Source organism: Lolium rigidum, chromosome 6 (genome assembly GCF_022539505.1).
Source record: "Lolium rigidum isolate FL_2022 chromosome 6, APGP_CSIRO_Lrig_0.1, whole genome shotgun sequence".
NCBI lineage: Eukaryota > Viridiplantae > Streptophyta > Magnoliopsida > Poales > Poaceae > Lolium > Lolium rigidum.
Window position 1 is genome coordinate 317179774 of NC_061513.1, and position 16947 is coordinate 317196720.

General features: G+C 44.0%; 1 protein-coding gene across 1 annotated transcript; it reads left to right on the forward strand.

Moving 5' to 3' along the window:
* The first annotated feature begins 4894 nt into the window (after positions 1 to 4894).
* LOC124666188 (neurofilament medium polypeptide-like) lies at positions 4895 to 14737 on the forward strand. Its single transcript, XM_047203535.1, has 18 exons — positions 4895 to 5079; positions 5527 to 5736; positions 5829 to 5924; positions 6011 to 6063; positions 6357 to 6453; positions 7194 to 7267; positions 7813 to 7930; positions 8365 to 8475; positions 10436 to 10512; positions 10770 to 10836; positions 12040 to 12105; positions 12750 to 12857; positions 12982 to 13112; positions 13208 to 13274; positions 13390 to 13457; positions 13570 to 13663; positions 13900 to 13970; positions 14084 to 14737. The coding sequence occupies exons 1-18, from the start codon at positions 4927 to 4929 to the stop codon at positions 14442 to 14444; spliced, it is 2022 nt and encodes a 673-aa protein (XP_047059491.1). The 5' UTR covers positions 4895 to 4926; the 3' UTR covers positions 14445 to 14737.
* Positions 14738 to 16947: the final 2210 nt, after the last annotated feature.

Consider the following 16947-nt stretch of genomic DNA (forward strand, 5'->3'; position numbering starts at 1 on the left):
CTTCTCAAATCTATTTTAAATAGGACCCCATCAGATTTTTTCCGATTGATCTCATGAATAGCTTCCGATTGATCTCATGAATAGCTTCATGAAGAACAACAACTCCCTCTAAAATATGCCGACCTGGCATAAAGGCTGTTTGGGTGTGTATAACAATCTTATGAGCAATATCTGAGATACGAATAGTGGCAACCTTAGTAAAAAAATTGAAACTCATATTGAGTAGACAAATCGATCTATACTGTTGTATTTGAACTGCATTTTCTTTTTTAGGTAGTAGCGTGATGACACCAAAATTTAGCTTATAGAGTGGCAAATCACCTTCATGAAGTTGACTAAACATAGCCATCAAATCATCTTTGATCACCCCAGCCGGAAATCCATCAGAACCGGGAGCTTTATTGTGTTCCAATTGTGAGATAACCTCATAGACTTCATCCACTGAGAATTTAGTTGTGAGAATGATATTTTCTTCATGTGTCAGCTGCGGGATGTCCGCCACATGTTCCTCCATCATGAAAAAAGAACTATGTTCGGGTGCCCCGAACATTTTTTTATAATACTTGGTGATATAGACATTTGGATTATCATCGCCAACAATGGTTCCTTCATCCTGCTCTAACTGAACTATTTTTTTCTATGTTTTTCATTTGCAATTAGGTGAAAATACTTTGTGTTATTACCGGCTTTCTGAATATGCTTTACTTTCGCCCGTTGAGCCCATTTAGTTTCCTCTTCCCTAAGAAGCTTATTAAGACTATCATTAGCTTGCTTTAACCGCTCCCTCTCCAGTGGAGCTAGTGGGTTCGACTCAGCTTGAATGTCCAAAGTATCAATGATATTTAACATACGCTTCTTTTCTTTCTTATACTTTTCACTTCAATTTTTTGCCCAGCCATTGAAAAAACTTCACAAATGTCTTATTTTTTCTGCCATGTTTCAATTGTGCTAGATCTAGTCTTACGAGCTAGTGGCTATCGCTGCTCGTCAACACCTCATGGTTAGGGGCATCTTCACCGCCAAAGAGTGAACCAACTTCTGATGCTCTTTTTCTCCGGCAACGGTGAAGGAACGTGTGTGCTTGATAGTTGCGGTGATTGTAGTTTGCGGTAATACAACCATTTGCCTCTTTCTTATGTTTTGTTGTTTGTATGTGTATCAAATGTTTACCGGTATGTTTATATATAAATACAAAGGTATACGTGCATCATAAAAAAAAACTAGTGAAGGAACAAAGTGAGGATGATCCGTACACACGTGGTTATGGGCGCAATATAACTTGTTTGCCGACGGATGGATGAGATGAAAAGCTTCATGTAGACAAATAACTCTACAAAAAAAAATCACGGAGATCGAACAATGTACAATGGTTGATAAGACTATCTTATCACAGCGCCGTCACGTAATTTAAATATAACAACAAAACATGATGTACAAATGGTTATTTTTTAATCTTATCTCTAGTAATCAGATATCCTAAATTTATGGTGAGAGAGATTATGCTAAGAGATCATCTCAAAATATCACCATTGTACATACTATATGCATACCCAACCTATATCTGGCGCGGATCATGGCACCACGTGGTGGCATCCCCGACCCGCCTACCTCCGCACTCAGTCACACAACTCTTACCGTCATACGACCCCAACCTGCCATACGAGCCCGCGGGGAGGTGCAGCGCGACGTCGAACGCCGCCGCCCCTTGCTTCATCTCCGTCGTGAGTCCTTCGAGCACTTGCCCCAGATGCACGCCGGCCACCGCGTTTGCGGCGACGCGCCGCTCAGCCGACTTCCACGGCCAGGCGCAGAGCCGCCCAGTCTCGGCCTCGCTTGCAGCAAGCTTGACACCATTGTAGGAGACCTCCACGTAGGTGCCGGGTATGATGCACGCCCTGTTGATGCTCCAGGAGGCGACGCGGAGGGTGAGGTTGAAGGAGAGGCCCCTCGCCGGGTCGAGACCGGAGACGGAGTCTATGGCGACGTAGTGCTCCACGTCTTCATGAAAGATCGCGGCCGCAATCAGGCACAAGGCCATGGCGACAACGATCCCTTGGAGGCACCAGGCGCAGCAAATTCTCTTGGCCTTGTTCTTCCGCTCCATTATCTCTGGATCTCCATGGATCGCCTGCCTCTCCACGTCGTCCATCCCAGTCATGGCCTGCCTCCTACCCATGCTCGGTGTTCGATCTGTAAGCTTGTCGAGGGCTTGAGTTTGTCGTCGGTGCAGCAGAAGAAAAGATCGATGATCTAGGTTTCCTTTTAGGGAATCGATGATCTATCTTGGCTTATTAAGGACAAAAAGGAGAGGTCAGTTCACGGATATATGTATCGCGATGCCCGATGGATGTACTATGTACGCGAGTAGTTTCCGTTCAGTTTTGGAGTCGTAAGTCGTAACCGATTAATTAAAAAACGTGATGCATCAGACTACCTGATGGTTACGGACTTACGGTCGGTAGTAGTAGTATCCAGTCTTTTTTTTAGCCAACCACATATTTCATTAATCGAAAATCAAGTTACATGAAGTAACACATGTGGAAATTAAAAAAACAAACCGGGATAAAATGATTATCCTGAATTTGCAGATAAAATCCTAAAAGATCGAGAAATACAAAACGATCCCTATGGTTTCCTGCAACCACCGTAGCCAGCGGCCGTCGTCCAATTCCAACGCCGCCGAGACGAACGCAAGAAGAGACGCCGAGCCTCCACCGTTGCAAGATCGAAAAAAGCACCATCGCCAACGAGGCTTTGTGAGTCGATGAACAGGCCTGCTGCAAGCAGCGAGGCACATGTCGCTGTGGGATCTCTGTTTCTGTTTTTTAGTCTTTTTTTCCACTGTTGCATAAACACTAGAACTAATAAAAGTCATAAAATCAATGGTTAATTAGATCGGTCTTTTTTCCCTTTTGTCCCTTTCCTTCTGTCGATAATAGAGGCTAGATAGGTTGAGTTGAAATAGCTAAATACTGGTGTCTTGCGACAATGGAAAAAAGAAAGCTCAAAATACGAAATATCGATTCCAATGGTCAACATTCTGCAGCACACTCAGCTTCGAGAACAAATGGCCTAGTTACATGGCTAAGAACTCTGTCTCACATAGTCCCATCTCTCATCACAAGCTCTAGCGATGCTAAATTTTACTGGATATCCGATTAATCAATATCCGTAATAAAGATACAAATGCTGATTTGAAAGTAGGGCAAAAGCTTATTTCGAGGACTTGGAGTGGAACATGGCAGCATAACATTGTATGGCAAAATATGCTCTCCGCAAACCTTTAGTTAGGTCATCTCCAACGAAGAGACCCATTTCGAACATAAAATGTGTCCATCTGCATCTCCCTGATATATATGCGGTGTTGTCTGCCGCTGTTCGGATGATGCACCAAACGGTAAAAACTTGTTTGTTCATTTTTCTCTCTATATTATTGTGCCATGGACTAGGACACAACCCTTGCTGGCGGAACTAGTCGTGCTTGCTACTAGTACGCCGGCGGTGAAAAAGGGGAGGAGAAGTGGGGTGCACAGACTCCTCCTCGGAAGGTGGATGAGCTCTGGCAACCTTCCTGATGGCATGGGTTGGAGAGAAAGGTGGCGGATGTGGGAGGAAGGTGGAGAGATGTGGCCGACAATGGCGTCAAGTGAACAAAAGAGAGACAGACAGAGAGAGAAAAGTAGTGTAGGTGGGAGGAGAGAGGAAAGAGGGGCTTTGTATGGCTGCCATATGGACCCAGACTGTAGACAGAAACAGACAGATCAATCACGCGGATTTGTACTTCTCACCCTAAACCAAGACTAAATTTAGAGATAGAATGGGTTGCATGTGGACTTTTTGTCTACCACGCAGAGACAGACACAGAATAACGAAATGTGGTCTAGGCCTAAGATACCCTTATCATTGATAAACATCTTTAACCAGAGTAAGTTGAGTCTATCAATTGAGTTAGTCTTAGTTGCTGAGACCCGGATTGGTTGAAATTATCATAATTTGCTACTCCCCCATTTCAAAATAAGTATCGCAATTTAATCTAGATTGATGACAATTACTTTTAAAACGAATGTTCATTCAAAATTGGCACAAACGTGAAAAAATGGATACACAAGGATACATCATGGTCCACAATATGTAGCTTTATGTGAATGGCATTATCCACCTTTTCGGTTCTTCGGTTTTAAATTTGAAATCATGTGAGTAGTAAGCTAGGCCTGAAGGTTTTATTAGTTTGTGGTGACCGATGACAAAACGGGATTTTTTTTGGATAGCTCCACCGTAAGCTACTATCACTAGAAAATGATAAAAAGAGAGTGAATTTCACATTTTACTTTGTAGTTGTACATTTATAGCACACATTACTCTATTTAGCGGAACTTTTACAAAAAATATCTCATCTACAAGACTTTGAACACAATTTTACCTAAATTTAGAATTTATCTTATTTTCGTTAGATAGCGTCTTGTTTCATCATCGTGGCATGAAAAAATGTGTACAGATGTGATCGACTATTATGTCCATACTTTTTTTTATCGAATTGCTTCATTCATTGTCCCTGCTGATGTTTTTAAACGTCTGTCATCACCTCACACCTTGCTCAATAAATACACGCAGATTTAAATATTTTAGAGTAGTACGTAATATAGAGGATTTTTATATTAATGGAGTAATTCGTATCACGAATGAATAAATAAATATAAACGGTAAAAAAATTGGAATTCACTAGTAGTAGAAAAAAACTGACAGAAACCGAAAAGAGGCCAGCACGAAACCCTTTCTTCCCCTACATCCGAAAACTCTGAACTGAAGCCCCTACCTGAAGACAAGACAAACCGAAGAGCAGAGCACAGAGAGCGCCGCGACCGTGACCGGGAGAGTCCAACCCCCACCTACTCGCCCTCCCCCGACCGGAACCGCCGTGATCCGGCGATGTCGTCGTGGCTGCGGAGCGCGGTGAGCAAGGCCGTCGAGGCGGGCGGCCGCAGCGGCGTCACCCGCGCCGTGCTGGGCTACGCCGACGCCGTCGCCCACCACGCCGGCCAGGCCGTCGCCGAGGGCACCAAGATCCTCAACGACCGCATGGTGAGCGCCCCCTCTTCTTCGCTTTGCTGCCCCTACTCCCCGCCCGCTCAGGAAGCCCCCTTCGATTTCGTCGAAATTGTTGATGCCCCTTTGGGAGGTGTGATGCGAACTGAGAAATTAGTCGGTCAAAGGCGCGATTTTTGTGCAGAATAGCTAGCTTTAAACATAATTCGAGTTGTCACGATACTAGTTTAATCTTACGAACTCAGGAGATCTCCCAGCAATGAGACGATTTCATGTCCTACATGTTATGCAAGTGTTGCTATAAAGGGGGAGAAGGTTACCGGGTTTGGGGATTTGGGCTTTTAGGCTTTTTGACTCTGGGTCGCTGCAGTGCGTATACACTTTATTCACAACATCAAATGCCCAATAACCTGAGTTCTGTAGGTGGTTTGACACTAGCTGAAATTTGTCCCAAGTTACTCAAGTGTTTAGTGTGATTTGCAGAGCATGCAAAACTACAAAAGTGTCAAGCAGACAGTGAAGCGCTTGGAAGAGGCGGCAGTCTCAGCACGCGGGGACGAGAGGGTTCAGGTGCTAAGGCGCTGGCTCAGGGCGCTTCAAGAGATCGAGGCCGCACTCGGAGGTTCGGAAGGGAGCGTCACGCAGAATGCCTCTTCAAACGAACCGAACATACGGAAAACGCCATTAGCGAGAGTATGCCTCTACACATCACATTGCATTTATATGTCCATTTATAGCCATGCTCTTTATGCTTCCATAGTTTCATGTGCTCTGATGTTGCGCAGGTTTTGTTTTATGATGCTGATGTTGGAGGAGCTCCTATGAATTTCCGAGATGTATTCCTCTATAGCCAAGCACTTGAGGGTATTACATTGTCCATGGTGAGTTGGTTCAGCCATGCTATCCTCGCTGTCAAGATAACGCCTTTTCATCTGACTAAGTAATTCATTTTTTTTTTCATTCTCAGGTCCTTGAAGCTCCTAATGAAGAAGAGGTCTCTCTGCTTTTGGAAATTTTTGGGTGAGCTTATTGTGTACATGATCTACTTTTATATTTGGTGGCTAGTGTTGCTAGTTTCATCATATGTTGATGTAATGGACTTAACTATCTTTAAAACCCTGTTTCATTTAGGCTTAATAGGAATATATACCCACTTGCTTAAATACTGCAGTACAGGGAAAAGAGCATTGACATCGTATAGATTATGCTAGTAGATTGCACTTCTGCTGCTGTTTGCTGCTCCTCATATTTCTAGTGTTTTTTTTTTTGAATCTCAACAGCCTTTCCATTTAACTATTTGTCATTTCCTATAGTATATGTCTTACAGGAGGGAAAGAAATCAATAATGCAATTATTAGCAGTATACAAGACTTGGCAAAATCATTCTCAGTTTACCACGATGAAGTTCTGGTACGTTTGTTGGCTGTCTTATACTCGCATGCCATTTAAATTACTAATTTGGTAACAAGCTGAAGTTACAACGTAATACTTTGAACAGATGCTTTGTGAATGTAATGTACCTGACAACCAACTTGCAGTCTACAACTATCATTCATATATATATACTTGATTTCTTCTTTCCCTCTGTATTGATTTTTTTTGGTCCATTTTATCTCAAGTTTCTTGCTTACTGTTGAAATGGTAGAATTATTTACCACAGTTTACTTCCTTTTCTTAGCAAGCATCCTTTATCTCTTATTTACATTATCCTTTTTTTGGTTGATCTGTGTTTTACACCACACATGCTTTGTTTTTACATTTTTTCATAATCGCATAACAGCCCTACCAAAAAGAGAAAATGATGTGTTATCACTTTGTTATTTGAGAAGAATTTTTAGGTTTATTACCAAATAACTACTAGAACAGACCAGTAACCATAGATGGCAAGGCCAGTCATTTGATATGTCCGACTGTGAGGCTGTGACCATACAGTCATACCGTGTTAGTTTTCTAATCTCCTGATTTATTGCGACAATGTGATGATGCATTTTCTGTTCCAGTGTCGCTGGACTAGGAGAGAGGACATAACAATGCTCACTACTACCCATTTTTGATATCTTTCAGTTAGGAGAAATTTTGATGTGATGCACAAGTTAGTGAAGTTGAGTAGTTGACTTATTGTAACATATTATGTCCCTTGACTTGTTTAGGTGAAACGTGAAGAGCTGCTTCAGTTTACCCAAAGTGCTATTTCAGGACTAAAGAGGAGTGCTGACATTGTGAGGTGAGCATTTATATACTAACCAGCCGTTAAATTCTGATTATCTTACTGATTGTTTAGATATCTAAATAGTAAATGGTTTCGTGCTCCTAGTCCCTTAGTTCTACTCAGTTTTACCCACGTCAAAAACTCAGCTCAATGTTTCATCGAGTTAGGATTAAATTTCAATGTATTATTGGATAGTGCTTGTCATTATATGTCGAACAACATTGAGTAGAACTTATTTGGAGCTTGGATGCTCAAGTTATTGCAGATTATGTGTCAGTTTTTTTTTTTTGCCTATTTCACGTCTAGGAGGGGAAAACTGAGCAAAACTAAAAACCAGGGGCATGAACATAATGTTCCCATCTAAATATTATATGCTATACTGGATGTACACCATGTATTTTGCTAGTAATTGTTTCATAAATGTGAACTAAACTGCCAGTGATTTGAACCGTAAATCTGGACCCTTCCTTTTCTGTGCCTATGGTGCTTTTGCCTCAATTTTTGCAGGCAATTGGTAGTACTTCTTTTATTGTTACTCTAATATGTTAATTTCACTTCAGGATAGATGCTGAAGCCATAGAGTTGTGGAAGAAACTAGATGAGAAGGAGGCCTCGCGAGTTCAATCAACTCAAGGTCCAGAAAAAGTGTCAGAAAATACTGCTGCTGCGATCGTTGAGGTGTCGCCTCTGTGAACATATTATAGTTTAGTAATTAAACATACACAGGAGTTTTCTTGATTTAGCTTAGTTGTCACTCGTCATACTACCGTGTGATTTGCACAGTGCACATGTGTTTAGCCTGACAACTTGAACTATTTTATTAGAATTTGTTATTTTATCCCACCTGATTGAGCAATTGCTGGTCAGGAAGTGCACCTGTCAGATAGATTCTCCCTGAAAACAAATGCAATGACTAATTGATTATACAGAAAGGAAGTGCCAACCATGGTTTCGCTGATCATGTTAAATATGCTCACTGCATCAATAGGCAATAGTTCTCATCTAAACAAAGTAGTTTGGTATCACATGTTCGGTTTGTTTTGACGTGTTACATGTCCTACTAATATTTTTTTGTTTCAGTGTGCTAACTGCATTCTCTCCCCTTTGGCTAGTCTTTCAAAGAAGCACTCACTGAAGTCCGGTTCTGCTCTAGAATGGAAGATCTTCTCCTGAAGAAAAGATCAATTAATGCTGGGGATTCCCCAGAGGTCCATTTCCAAAAGGCATGTATTTATGTGATCTATATCTATATGTATATCTTTGTTAAGCTAGACATCTTCGTATTTTGAAATTAACCATCCAGTTTTGGACAATGACCAAGCCAATACAGTTCACATGAACGAAAACACACTCATGCATTTTTTGATGTAAGTACAGATCTCCAATAGGGATATCTTTTAATGGTACACGCTGCAAAGTGCATACTTTTACATTTTTGTTCTTGGAAATTCATTTATGAACTTAGAGGTTAGAGCATCTCCACTCGTCCCCCCAATAAAGGCTCCGGCGGTGCCCATTTTTGGCCCATATGGGGGGGGGGGGGGGGCTCCGGTGCTAAACACAAAATGGGGGCCGTGACCCCCATACAGATGATGTACATTTTAAATAAAATTATTATTATTCCATTATAAATAAAAGACTAGTCATATTCATATCTAGGCCTATAGTACATGTATTTGAAGTCGCCGTCGTTGTCGTCCGAGTGGTGGTTGCATCCGCAGAGGCTGTGGCGGTGCATGCGGCGGGGACAGATGGCCGCAGCGGCTGCAACCTAGGCCGTCGTCGCCACAGCGTGCACGGTAGGCCTGCTCCTCCTTCTCCCACCAGGACCGGCCAGCCTCCACCGGCGACGGCAGTGGCGGCTTCAGGGAGGCGTGGATGGCCACGCGGTGGCCCGGGAAATCCTTCAGTCGCCGGGGCGCCTAAAGTTGTTGCCGACCATGGCGTACTCCGGCGGCACCTTCCACTCCGGTCCCTCCTCTTGCCCCTCCGATTGCGGGGGGGGATAGGGTGTCCGGATGACGAAGCCGCCGCGCTTATTGCCGCCCTTCTTCGGTGGCTGGAAGCGAGGGTGTCGTAGCGGGGGTAGTCGCCCGCCAAGATGTGGTTCATCACACCCTCAGGGTCCGGCTGCCCCACCATAGCCGCCGGCCGACCTCGTTGTTGTCCACGGGAGGCGGCCCATCCCCCTCGTACCTGGCGATCTCCATCTCCCGACAGTTGGCGAAGGGGGCGTCCCAAGTTGCGGCGTTGTCGGGATCCCAGCGGGGATCCATGCGCTGCTCGGGGGTGAGCTCGACGTAGTAGTGGTGGGTGATGGCCGCACGCCGAGCTGCACCTTGGGGGCCGGGGGAGACCGGTACCCCTCCGGTGCTCAGGCGCCAGCCCGGGGGGCATATGAACCCCGACGGGCAGGGGTAGATGGAGGCGCTCAACGCCTCCACCTCCGCGTGGGTGAGGGCAAGATCACCGGACGCCATGGGTGAGATGTGTGAGAGAGAAATCTGTAGAACTAGGATATGAGATGTGGCCCTTCCACCACTTCCCGCCTTCATATAGCGGCGACAATGGCGGGAAATGGTGGAAAGGGCGGGAAGATGTAGGCGGGAATTGGCGGAACTGGCTGGAAGATGTAGGCACATCTCGCTGCCAAGGCTGGCCCGCGGCGATTTTCCAGCCGCCGGCGCCCCCGTTAGCCTCCCTTTCTACTGGGTTTGGCCTGGGGGCGCCGGATGGAAAGTTGGGCCGCGCCAGCGCGAAAAACAAATTTGGGGCTGCGGCTGGGCGTGATTTTTGGCACCGGCACCCCCCAAAAGCATATAGGGGGCCTTTGGGGAGGGCGAGTGGAGATGCTCTTAATTACTAAAAGAATCGATCTGATAAGTCATGGGACTATACTATAATGTGTCCCTTCTTAGATGACCGTATTTGTTGGAAACTTGGACTTGATGACCGTAAAAGTTGATTCTTCTGCTAAAGTTTCACGCAAATTTGTGTGGCTCCAAAGGACGAATTACCAATGTGCATTGGTGACACCGTGAGGGTGTTAGCTTTCGTGTTAGCTTTTATTCAATTTAGACTTTTGATAGTGACTTGGTGGACACTTAGCAGCAACGTTGCTTATATGTCAACACTTGGTGAAGCATGGATTGCAATAACAATACCATTTGGTTAACTTTGCAGGTTGACAAACTGAAGGTCTTAGCATCTTCCCTTGCTAATTCTTCCTCCAAGGCAGAGAAGCGTATTGCGGATCACAGGTGGAGCCTCCATACAACTTTTGTATATGATTCTTTTGACGCCATTTAATGTACTTTTATTGATGGTCCCTTAAAGTTTATGGTTTGTATGGGTGAATTTATAACTCGTGTAGACCATGAAGTATCTGTCGTATTGCTCCCTACTATGGCCGTGTGTTTTTCTGGATTTTAATGACACATTTTTGTTTTTAACTGTTCCCTTCATTGTACAAAGAACTTCGAGGTGAAATTTCAAATTTTATTTTGCATGCTGTCAGACGCCAGAAAGAGGAGGCTCTTAACTTTCGTGCCAAAAAGGAGAATGAAGTGAGTGCAGTTGAAAAAGTAAGAATCCTAGCTCATATGGTGGTAGTCGTTATGTTTGCACTTCTGTAGGAACTCATTTTTTTTCGAGAAAACACAGACTGTGTGTTTCTTTTCATTGAAAAGGAGAGGGGTACATGCCTCCTAGGAGGTGAATCACAACATTTATTACAAGACTCAGTGGACGTCCCAGGTGGATGGGATGATTACCCTGAGGAACTCATATTTTAGAACATAGTACTTTCATTGCGCTGGATACTTCTCTTATTTAATGGCAACTGCATTTAACACCTAATGTAAGGAAGCTTATGCATGTGCCGAGTGAAGCTTGAGCCAGCCAACGGTGGGGCTTGAGCGTAGAGTTAGGCTCAAGCTCAGCTCGAGCAAAATGAAATGAGGTTGAGCTCATCTCTTAAAAGCTCAAGAGGGAGGTCATGCATATTAGAAATGAAGAAAATGACTTCCACTCTGAGCTCAGCTTGTTCCAGTCCTGTAATTTCTGTTAATCCACTCTGAATCAATGGGACAGGAAAACAAATGGTTTTTTCAAGAAATCATCAGGTCTTGGACAAATGCCTTAAAAGAAACTCATTCAGAAGTCCGTAAATTCCTATGAACTGTGTTGTGTGCAATTTGGTGTTGTGGCCCGTGTCGCTACAGTTGGATGCTGGGTCAGATCCAACTCTGCTGTGCCTCACCAGACGCATCAACGGGAGAAGACAATGAGAAGGATGGGGAGGGAAATAAAGATTGACTCATGGAGTCCAGTTGCTGCTAGGGCTGAAGTTTGCTCGCTTTGTTGTGACTGGTGATTGGGTTTGGGCTGTTGATTGCTGAGTCAGGCGATGGGTCAGGGGAACTGTAATTTGCACATAGATTGGACTATTTGAGTGAGGTGGCATCAAGCCGCCAATGACCATTGAAGTAACGGAGAATTGAATTTGAGTATGCACGCAAGCTTTAGGGAATAGCTTGCTCATTTTGAGCTTGAGCCAAGCTTGAACTGAGCCTAGTTCTAGCTGCTCAAATAGTTTGTCGAGCCCACACTTTTTTACAAGGCTATTAGGATGTCCACCTATATTTGTGGAGCATAAGCACTTCTCATGCCAGCAGATACATGCCACACGTATATCATAAAAATGAATGCATGGATACATTTTGCTTGTCACGTATTCTACTGATGCTCCAGTTGAGAAACAAATATTTACTGTGTCACTGCTATAGGACTTGACTGCTGAGATTTCTGAATTGGAGAAACAAAGGGATGAACTCGAGGCTCAGTTGAAGAAGGTACCTTACCTTTTCCATAGTAAGATCTTCTTTATTCTTATTTTCATGTTTTCTTCATATAGGCCTAGGTTTAACATGGACAGAGATATGTCATCCAGCAGAATGACGAGTTCTTCATTAGTTGCCTTAGCCCATAGTAGCAAAAGCCTGATACAGGATTAAGTTACAGTTGCAACATTCTAATAGAGGTGTTGAGTTTTTCTTTTAAGGAATGTGGTAGAGGAAGCCCCCACAAGGATTTTCTTTATAAATAATAATAACCCGAATCTAGGTCCATGAGGATTTGAACCTCGGTGCCTGAATTGTACATCTGCTTCCCTAACCAAGAGAGCTAGGCTCACTTCTTAAAAGTGAGTTACCAGTGATATTTATCATTTTGCTAATTTTGAAATCCCCATGAACTTTTCCTTAGTCTTATGGAAGATTACCCAAACATGAATACTTTCCTACACAATGGAAGATTCCTTTTCTCCATTGAACTCTTTCTGGCACGTATCAATCTCATTGTTTACATCTGTATAGAGTAGATTGGGGGAGGCACATTCCCGCCAAATGGCAGGTGCCCCCCCTGATGGAGTCCTGTTATTAATTCGCCACTGGAAGACTTTATTTTTATTGAGGCCATTTCTATGTTTCTCCAACAGGTCAACATTTCATTAAATGCTGCTGTTGGACGGCTCAAGCTAACGAGAGAAGAGAGGGATCAATTTGATGAAGCAAACAATCAGATGATCTTTAGTCTAAAAGCAAAGGTGCTGTCACCTTTTCTGATTGACCCAGTTTTTGTTTTCTTCCTGTAATATTCAAGAAAACATTTTTTGCTGTTTTGTTAAAGTGTTGATGAGCCTGTTGTTTTCTTCTCTCGCGTTCAATCAGGAAAATGAACTTTCAAAAACTATTGCCTCGTGTAATGTGGAGGCTGGTGTAGTCAAGACTTGGATCAATTTCCTTGAGGATACTTGGCAGCTTCAGTCGTCATATGATGAACAGAATGAAAAGAAAGCAAAGTATGTAGTCCTCTTTTCCCCTTGTAAAGCTATAATTAAAACCGGGCCACATTTTTTAATTAACCCAGCTTTATTTTTTTGGTTTATGACCGTAGTGATGAGCTAGAGAGATGCACAAGCAATTTTATGAAGTTGACGAAATATCACCTTTCTACATTCAAGGTACTCTTGGTTGGACATAAATGTTCAGAGCCCTTGTTTGAATCTAGCAAACACACTAAACAATCATAGTATATGTTTGATTCACTGACTTGTGTGCATCGTCTGTATTGGACAGGAAGTTCTGAGCCCATCAATTGAGCGGATCCACACATTTGTAGATAATTTGGCAGTCTTAAATTCAAGGTTGTTCAGTTGTTTTTCCTTAAGCCTTTCCATATACTCATAGATCATCCTTTTCGATATAAATATCTATCCTGATAACTTTGTCATTGTGTGATTTGGACCAATATTGTAGGGATGAATCAACGGAACTTGAAAATGAAGAGGTATCAGAAAAGACAAGCCCACAGAAATCCCTTGAGGAGGAATATTTGGAAACTGAAAAAAAGGTTCCTACTGAGTACCAACTGTTGCTTACCTGGTTTTATACTTGAACTGCTCATTAGTAATTTTTAAGCCCATCAACCTCTTCAAATAAATATCCCTACATATCTATGTGTTTTCCCCCCTAAAAATGTAGTTGTGCAGTAGAAGTTACATCATGAACAAATACGATTTTGAGTGGGTTCAGTTTTAATTAGAAAATAAGTATTTTGGGTAGCTATTGATGTTGCAATGTTTTCAGATCGTAATTGCCTTCAGCATCACTGATCACATGAAGAAGCTGTTTTACTCCGAACAAGGGGCCAGTTCTAGGTACTACACTTTGCATACTTTGTGTCTTTCTCGTCCTTATGATTCGTTTCATGGGAAATTGTCGCTGATCCCTGCTGCTGGACATATCTTGTTTTCTTTTCTTTTCTTTTCAGGAGAGATGATCCAGAGATCGGGAGCTTATTTTCTGAGATAGAGAAACTGAGAGAGGCATTCGATTCTATAGAAAGGCCAACGCTAGACATCGAAGTCCGCAGAGCAAAGGTGCCAACGAAGGAGAGACCCGAATCGAGCTCCTCGCCTGTGCAGGCACCCTCTACGCCTGAAGCAGCACCTGCGGTCTCTCCAAAATCTCCAGTGAAATCCGAGCAGATGCCGCATCCTGAGCTTGCAGAGTTGGAGTTAGAATTTGGTAAATCCGGCAGGTACTCCCATGAAGATATAAGCGGGTGGGAGTTCGACGAGCTCGAGGAGGAGCTGAGAGCCGACATATCCAAATCGAGCAGTACAAAATAACCACTTGCATCCTGCAGACACCACCGAGATGTATACTATGTTGCCTGTCACTGCACATTGCCGAACACCTGAATGTACATAATGCTGTTTTATCATGTCCATTCCTCTGTTCTTTCTGTATGTGAGAGATGCAAATATGTAACAGTGCCGTTGACAAGTCATTTGTTATTTGTTTGTTCTTGTCATGAACATTTATGTATAAAGAAACAGAAAATGTACTTGACGTTTCCAAGCAATCCCATGGAAATATTTTTCAGATTTCTGAAGAGTATGGAATTTACATGAGTAACCAACTTGTACCCCAACCAGACAACTAGCAAGGTCAGCATGCCAGTGTTAGGGCAATATACTTGTTGTATTACCAGGGGTCAAAGGCCACAATATATAGTACATGTACAGGTGCACATATGCAGAAAGCCCCCTAACATATGGGGAAACTACAATTGACAGATATATACATCTAACACCCCCCCTCAAACTCATGGTGGATCCACAACACTGAGTTTGGAGAGGAAGAAATCATGCTGCGCTCGAGTCTGTGCCTTCGTAAAGAAATCTGCCAACTGCAAATCTGAAGGCACATAATGAATCGCAACAACATCATCTTGTACCTGTGCACGTGTGTAAAAAGCATCAACACCGATACGCTTGGTCAGCTAATGCTTGACCGGATCACGTGCAATACTGATAGCACTTCGTATCGTCGGACAAAAGTGGAGTGGGTGTCGTAACAGAGACCCCAAAATCTGCAAACAACCACCGTAACCAAGTCACCTCAGCAATCAACAAAGCCATAGCCCGCACCTCAGCCTTAACACTCGAACGGAAACTCGCGACCTGTTTCTTCGTCTTCCAAGCAACAAGCGAACCACCAAGAAACACACAAGAAGCGAGAAGCGAACGACGATCCGTAGGATCACTCGCCCACGTAGCATCCGAATAGCACTCGGAGCCGGAGAGAGCTGGAACGGGGAAAGAAAAGGCGACGAGTGATCGTGCCACGAAGATAACGAAGAACACGGAGGAGATGACTATAGTGAACAGTGGTAGGAGCTGAGACAAACTGACTCAGAATATGAACATGATAAGAAATATCAGGACGAGTGACATCAAGATAAACAAGACTCCCAACAAGATGGCGATAACGGGTGGGATCACGAAGAGGATCACCATCAGTAGGACGAAGCTTAACATTAAGCTCCATAGGAGTATCGACTGTGCGCTCATCCCCAAGAGCAGCACGAGCAAGAAGATCCTGAATGTACTTTTCTCGAGAGATAGAAAAGCCATCGAAGTGGAGGAAACCTCAATGCCAAGAAAATAAAGAAGAGGACCAAGATCAGTCATAAGAAACCGATCACGAAGACGAGCCTTGACGAAGGCAATATACTCGGGATCATCACCGGTAATGATCATATCATCAACATAGAGAAGAAGAAGAGTACGTTCACGAGGAGAAGTGTGAACGAAAAGTGCTGGATCATGAAGACTAGGAGAGAAACCAGCAGCAGTCACCACAGTAGGCGAAGCGCTCAAACCGGGCACGAGGGGCCCGTTTGAGACCATAGAGAGAACGTCGAAGATGACAAACCATCCCATCGGGAACGGAATACCCGGGAGGAGGCTGCATGTAAACCTCCTCACTCAACTCACCATTAAGAAAAGCATTCCGAACATCAAGCTGGGAGACGGACCAACGGCGAACGAAGCAACAAGCAAAAAGGGTACGCACAAGTAGTCATATGAGCCACAGGGGCAAAAGTCTCATCATAGTCACGGCCGTGCTCCTGCTGAAAGCCACGAGCCACAAGACGTGCTTTATAGCGCTCAAGAGATCCATCAGAGCGAGTATTAATTTTATAGACCCACTTACACGTGATAGGACGAACACCAGAAGGGGGAGAAACAAGATCCCAAGTGCCAGTGCGCTCAAGCGCAGCGATCTCCTCAGCCATGGCAAGCTGCCATTCAGGATGACACTCGGCATCCCGATAAGAAGTCGGCTCGGAAACGACAGAGAGACCATACTGACTAGGAGAATAACGAGCTGGAGCACGACGCTGACGGACAGGCCGTGAAGGGGGAAAGTCATCAGCAGAGGACAACTCATCAGAAGAAGAGGAAGAAGGTACAGCATTAGAAGGATCCGAAGCCGGAGAACGAGGAGTACTAGGTGGACTAGACGGAGGAGAGGATGGCGCCGAAGGGGGCGCATCAGGACTAAGAGGGGGAGGAGACGGGATAGCAGGGGGTGCATCCGGAAAAAGAAGAAAAGAGATATCATCCACCGGGTAAGTACCCGAGGTGGGACGAGGATAGAAGGGACGCGTCTCATCAAACGTGACATCACGAGAGATGCGCATCCGATGACCAACGGGGTCCCAACAGCGATAGCCCTTATGCTCATCACTGTATCCGAGAAAAACACACTCAACAGACTGAGTGGTCAGCTTGGTGCGATCACGAGGAGGGAGAAGAACATAGCAAATGCAACCAAATAAAC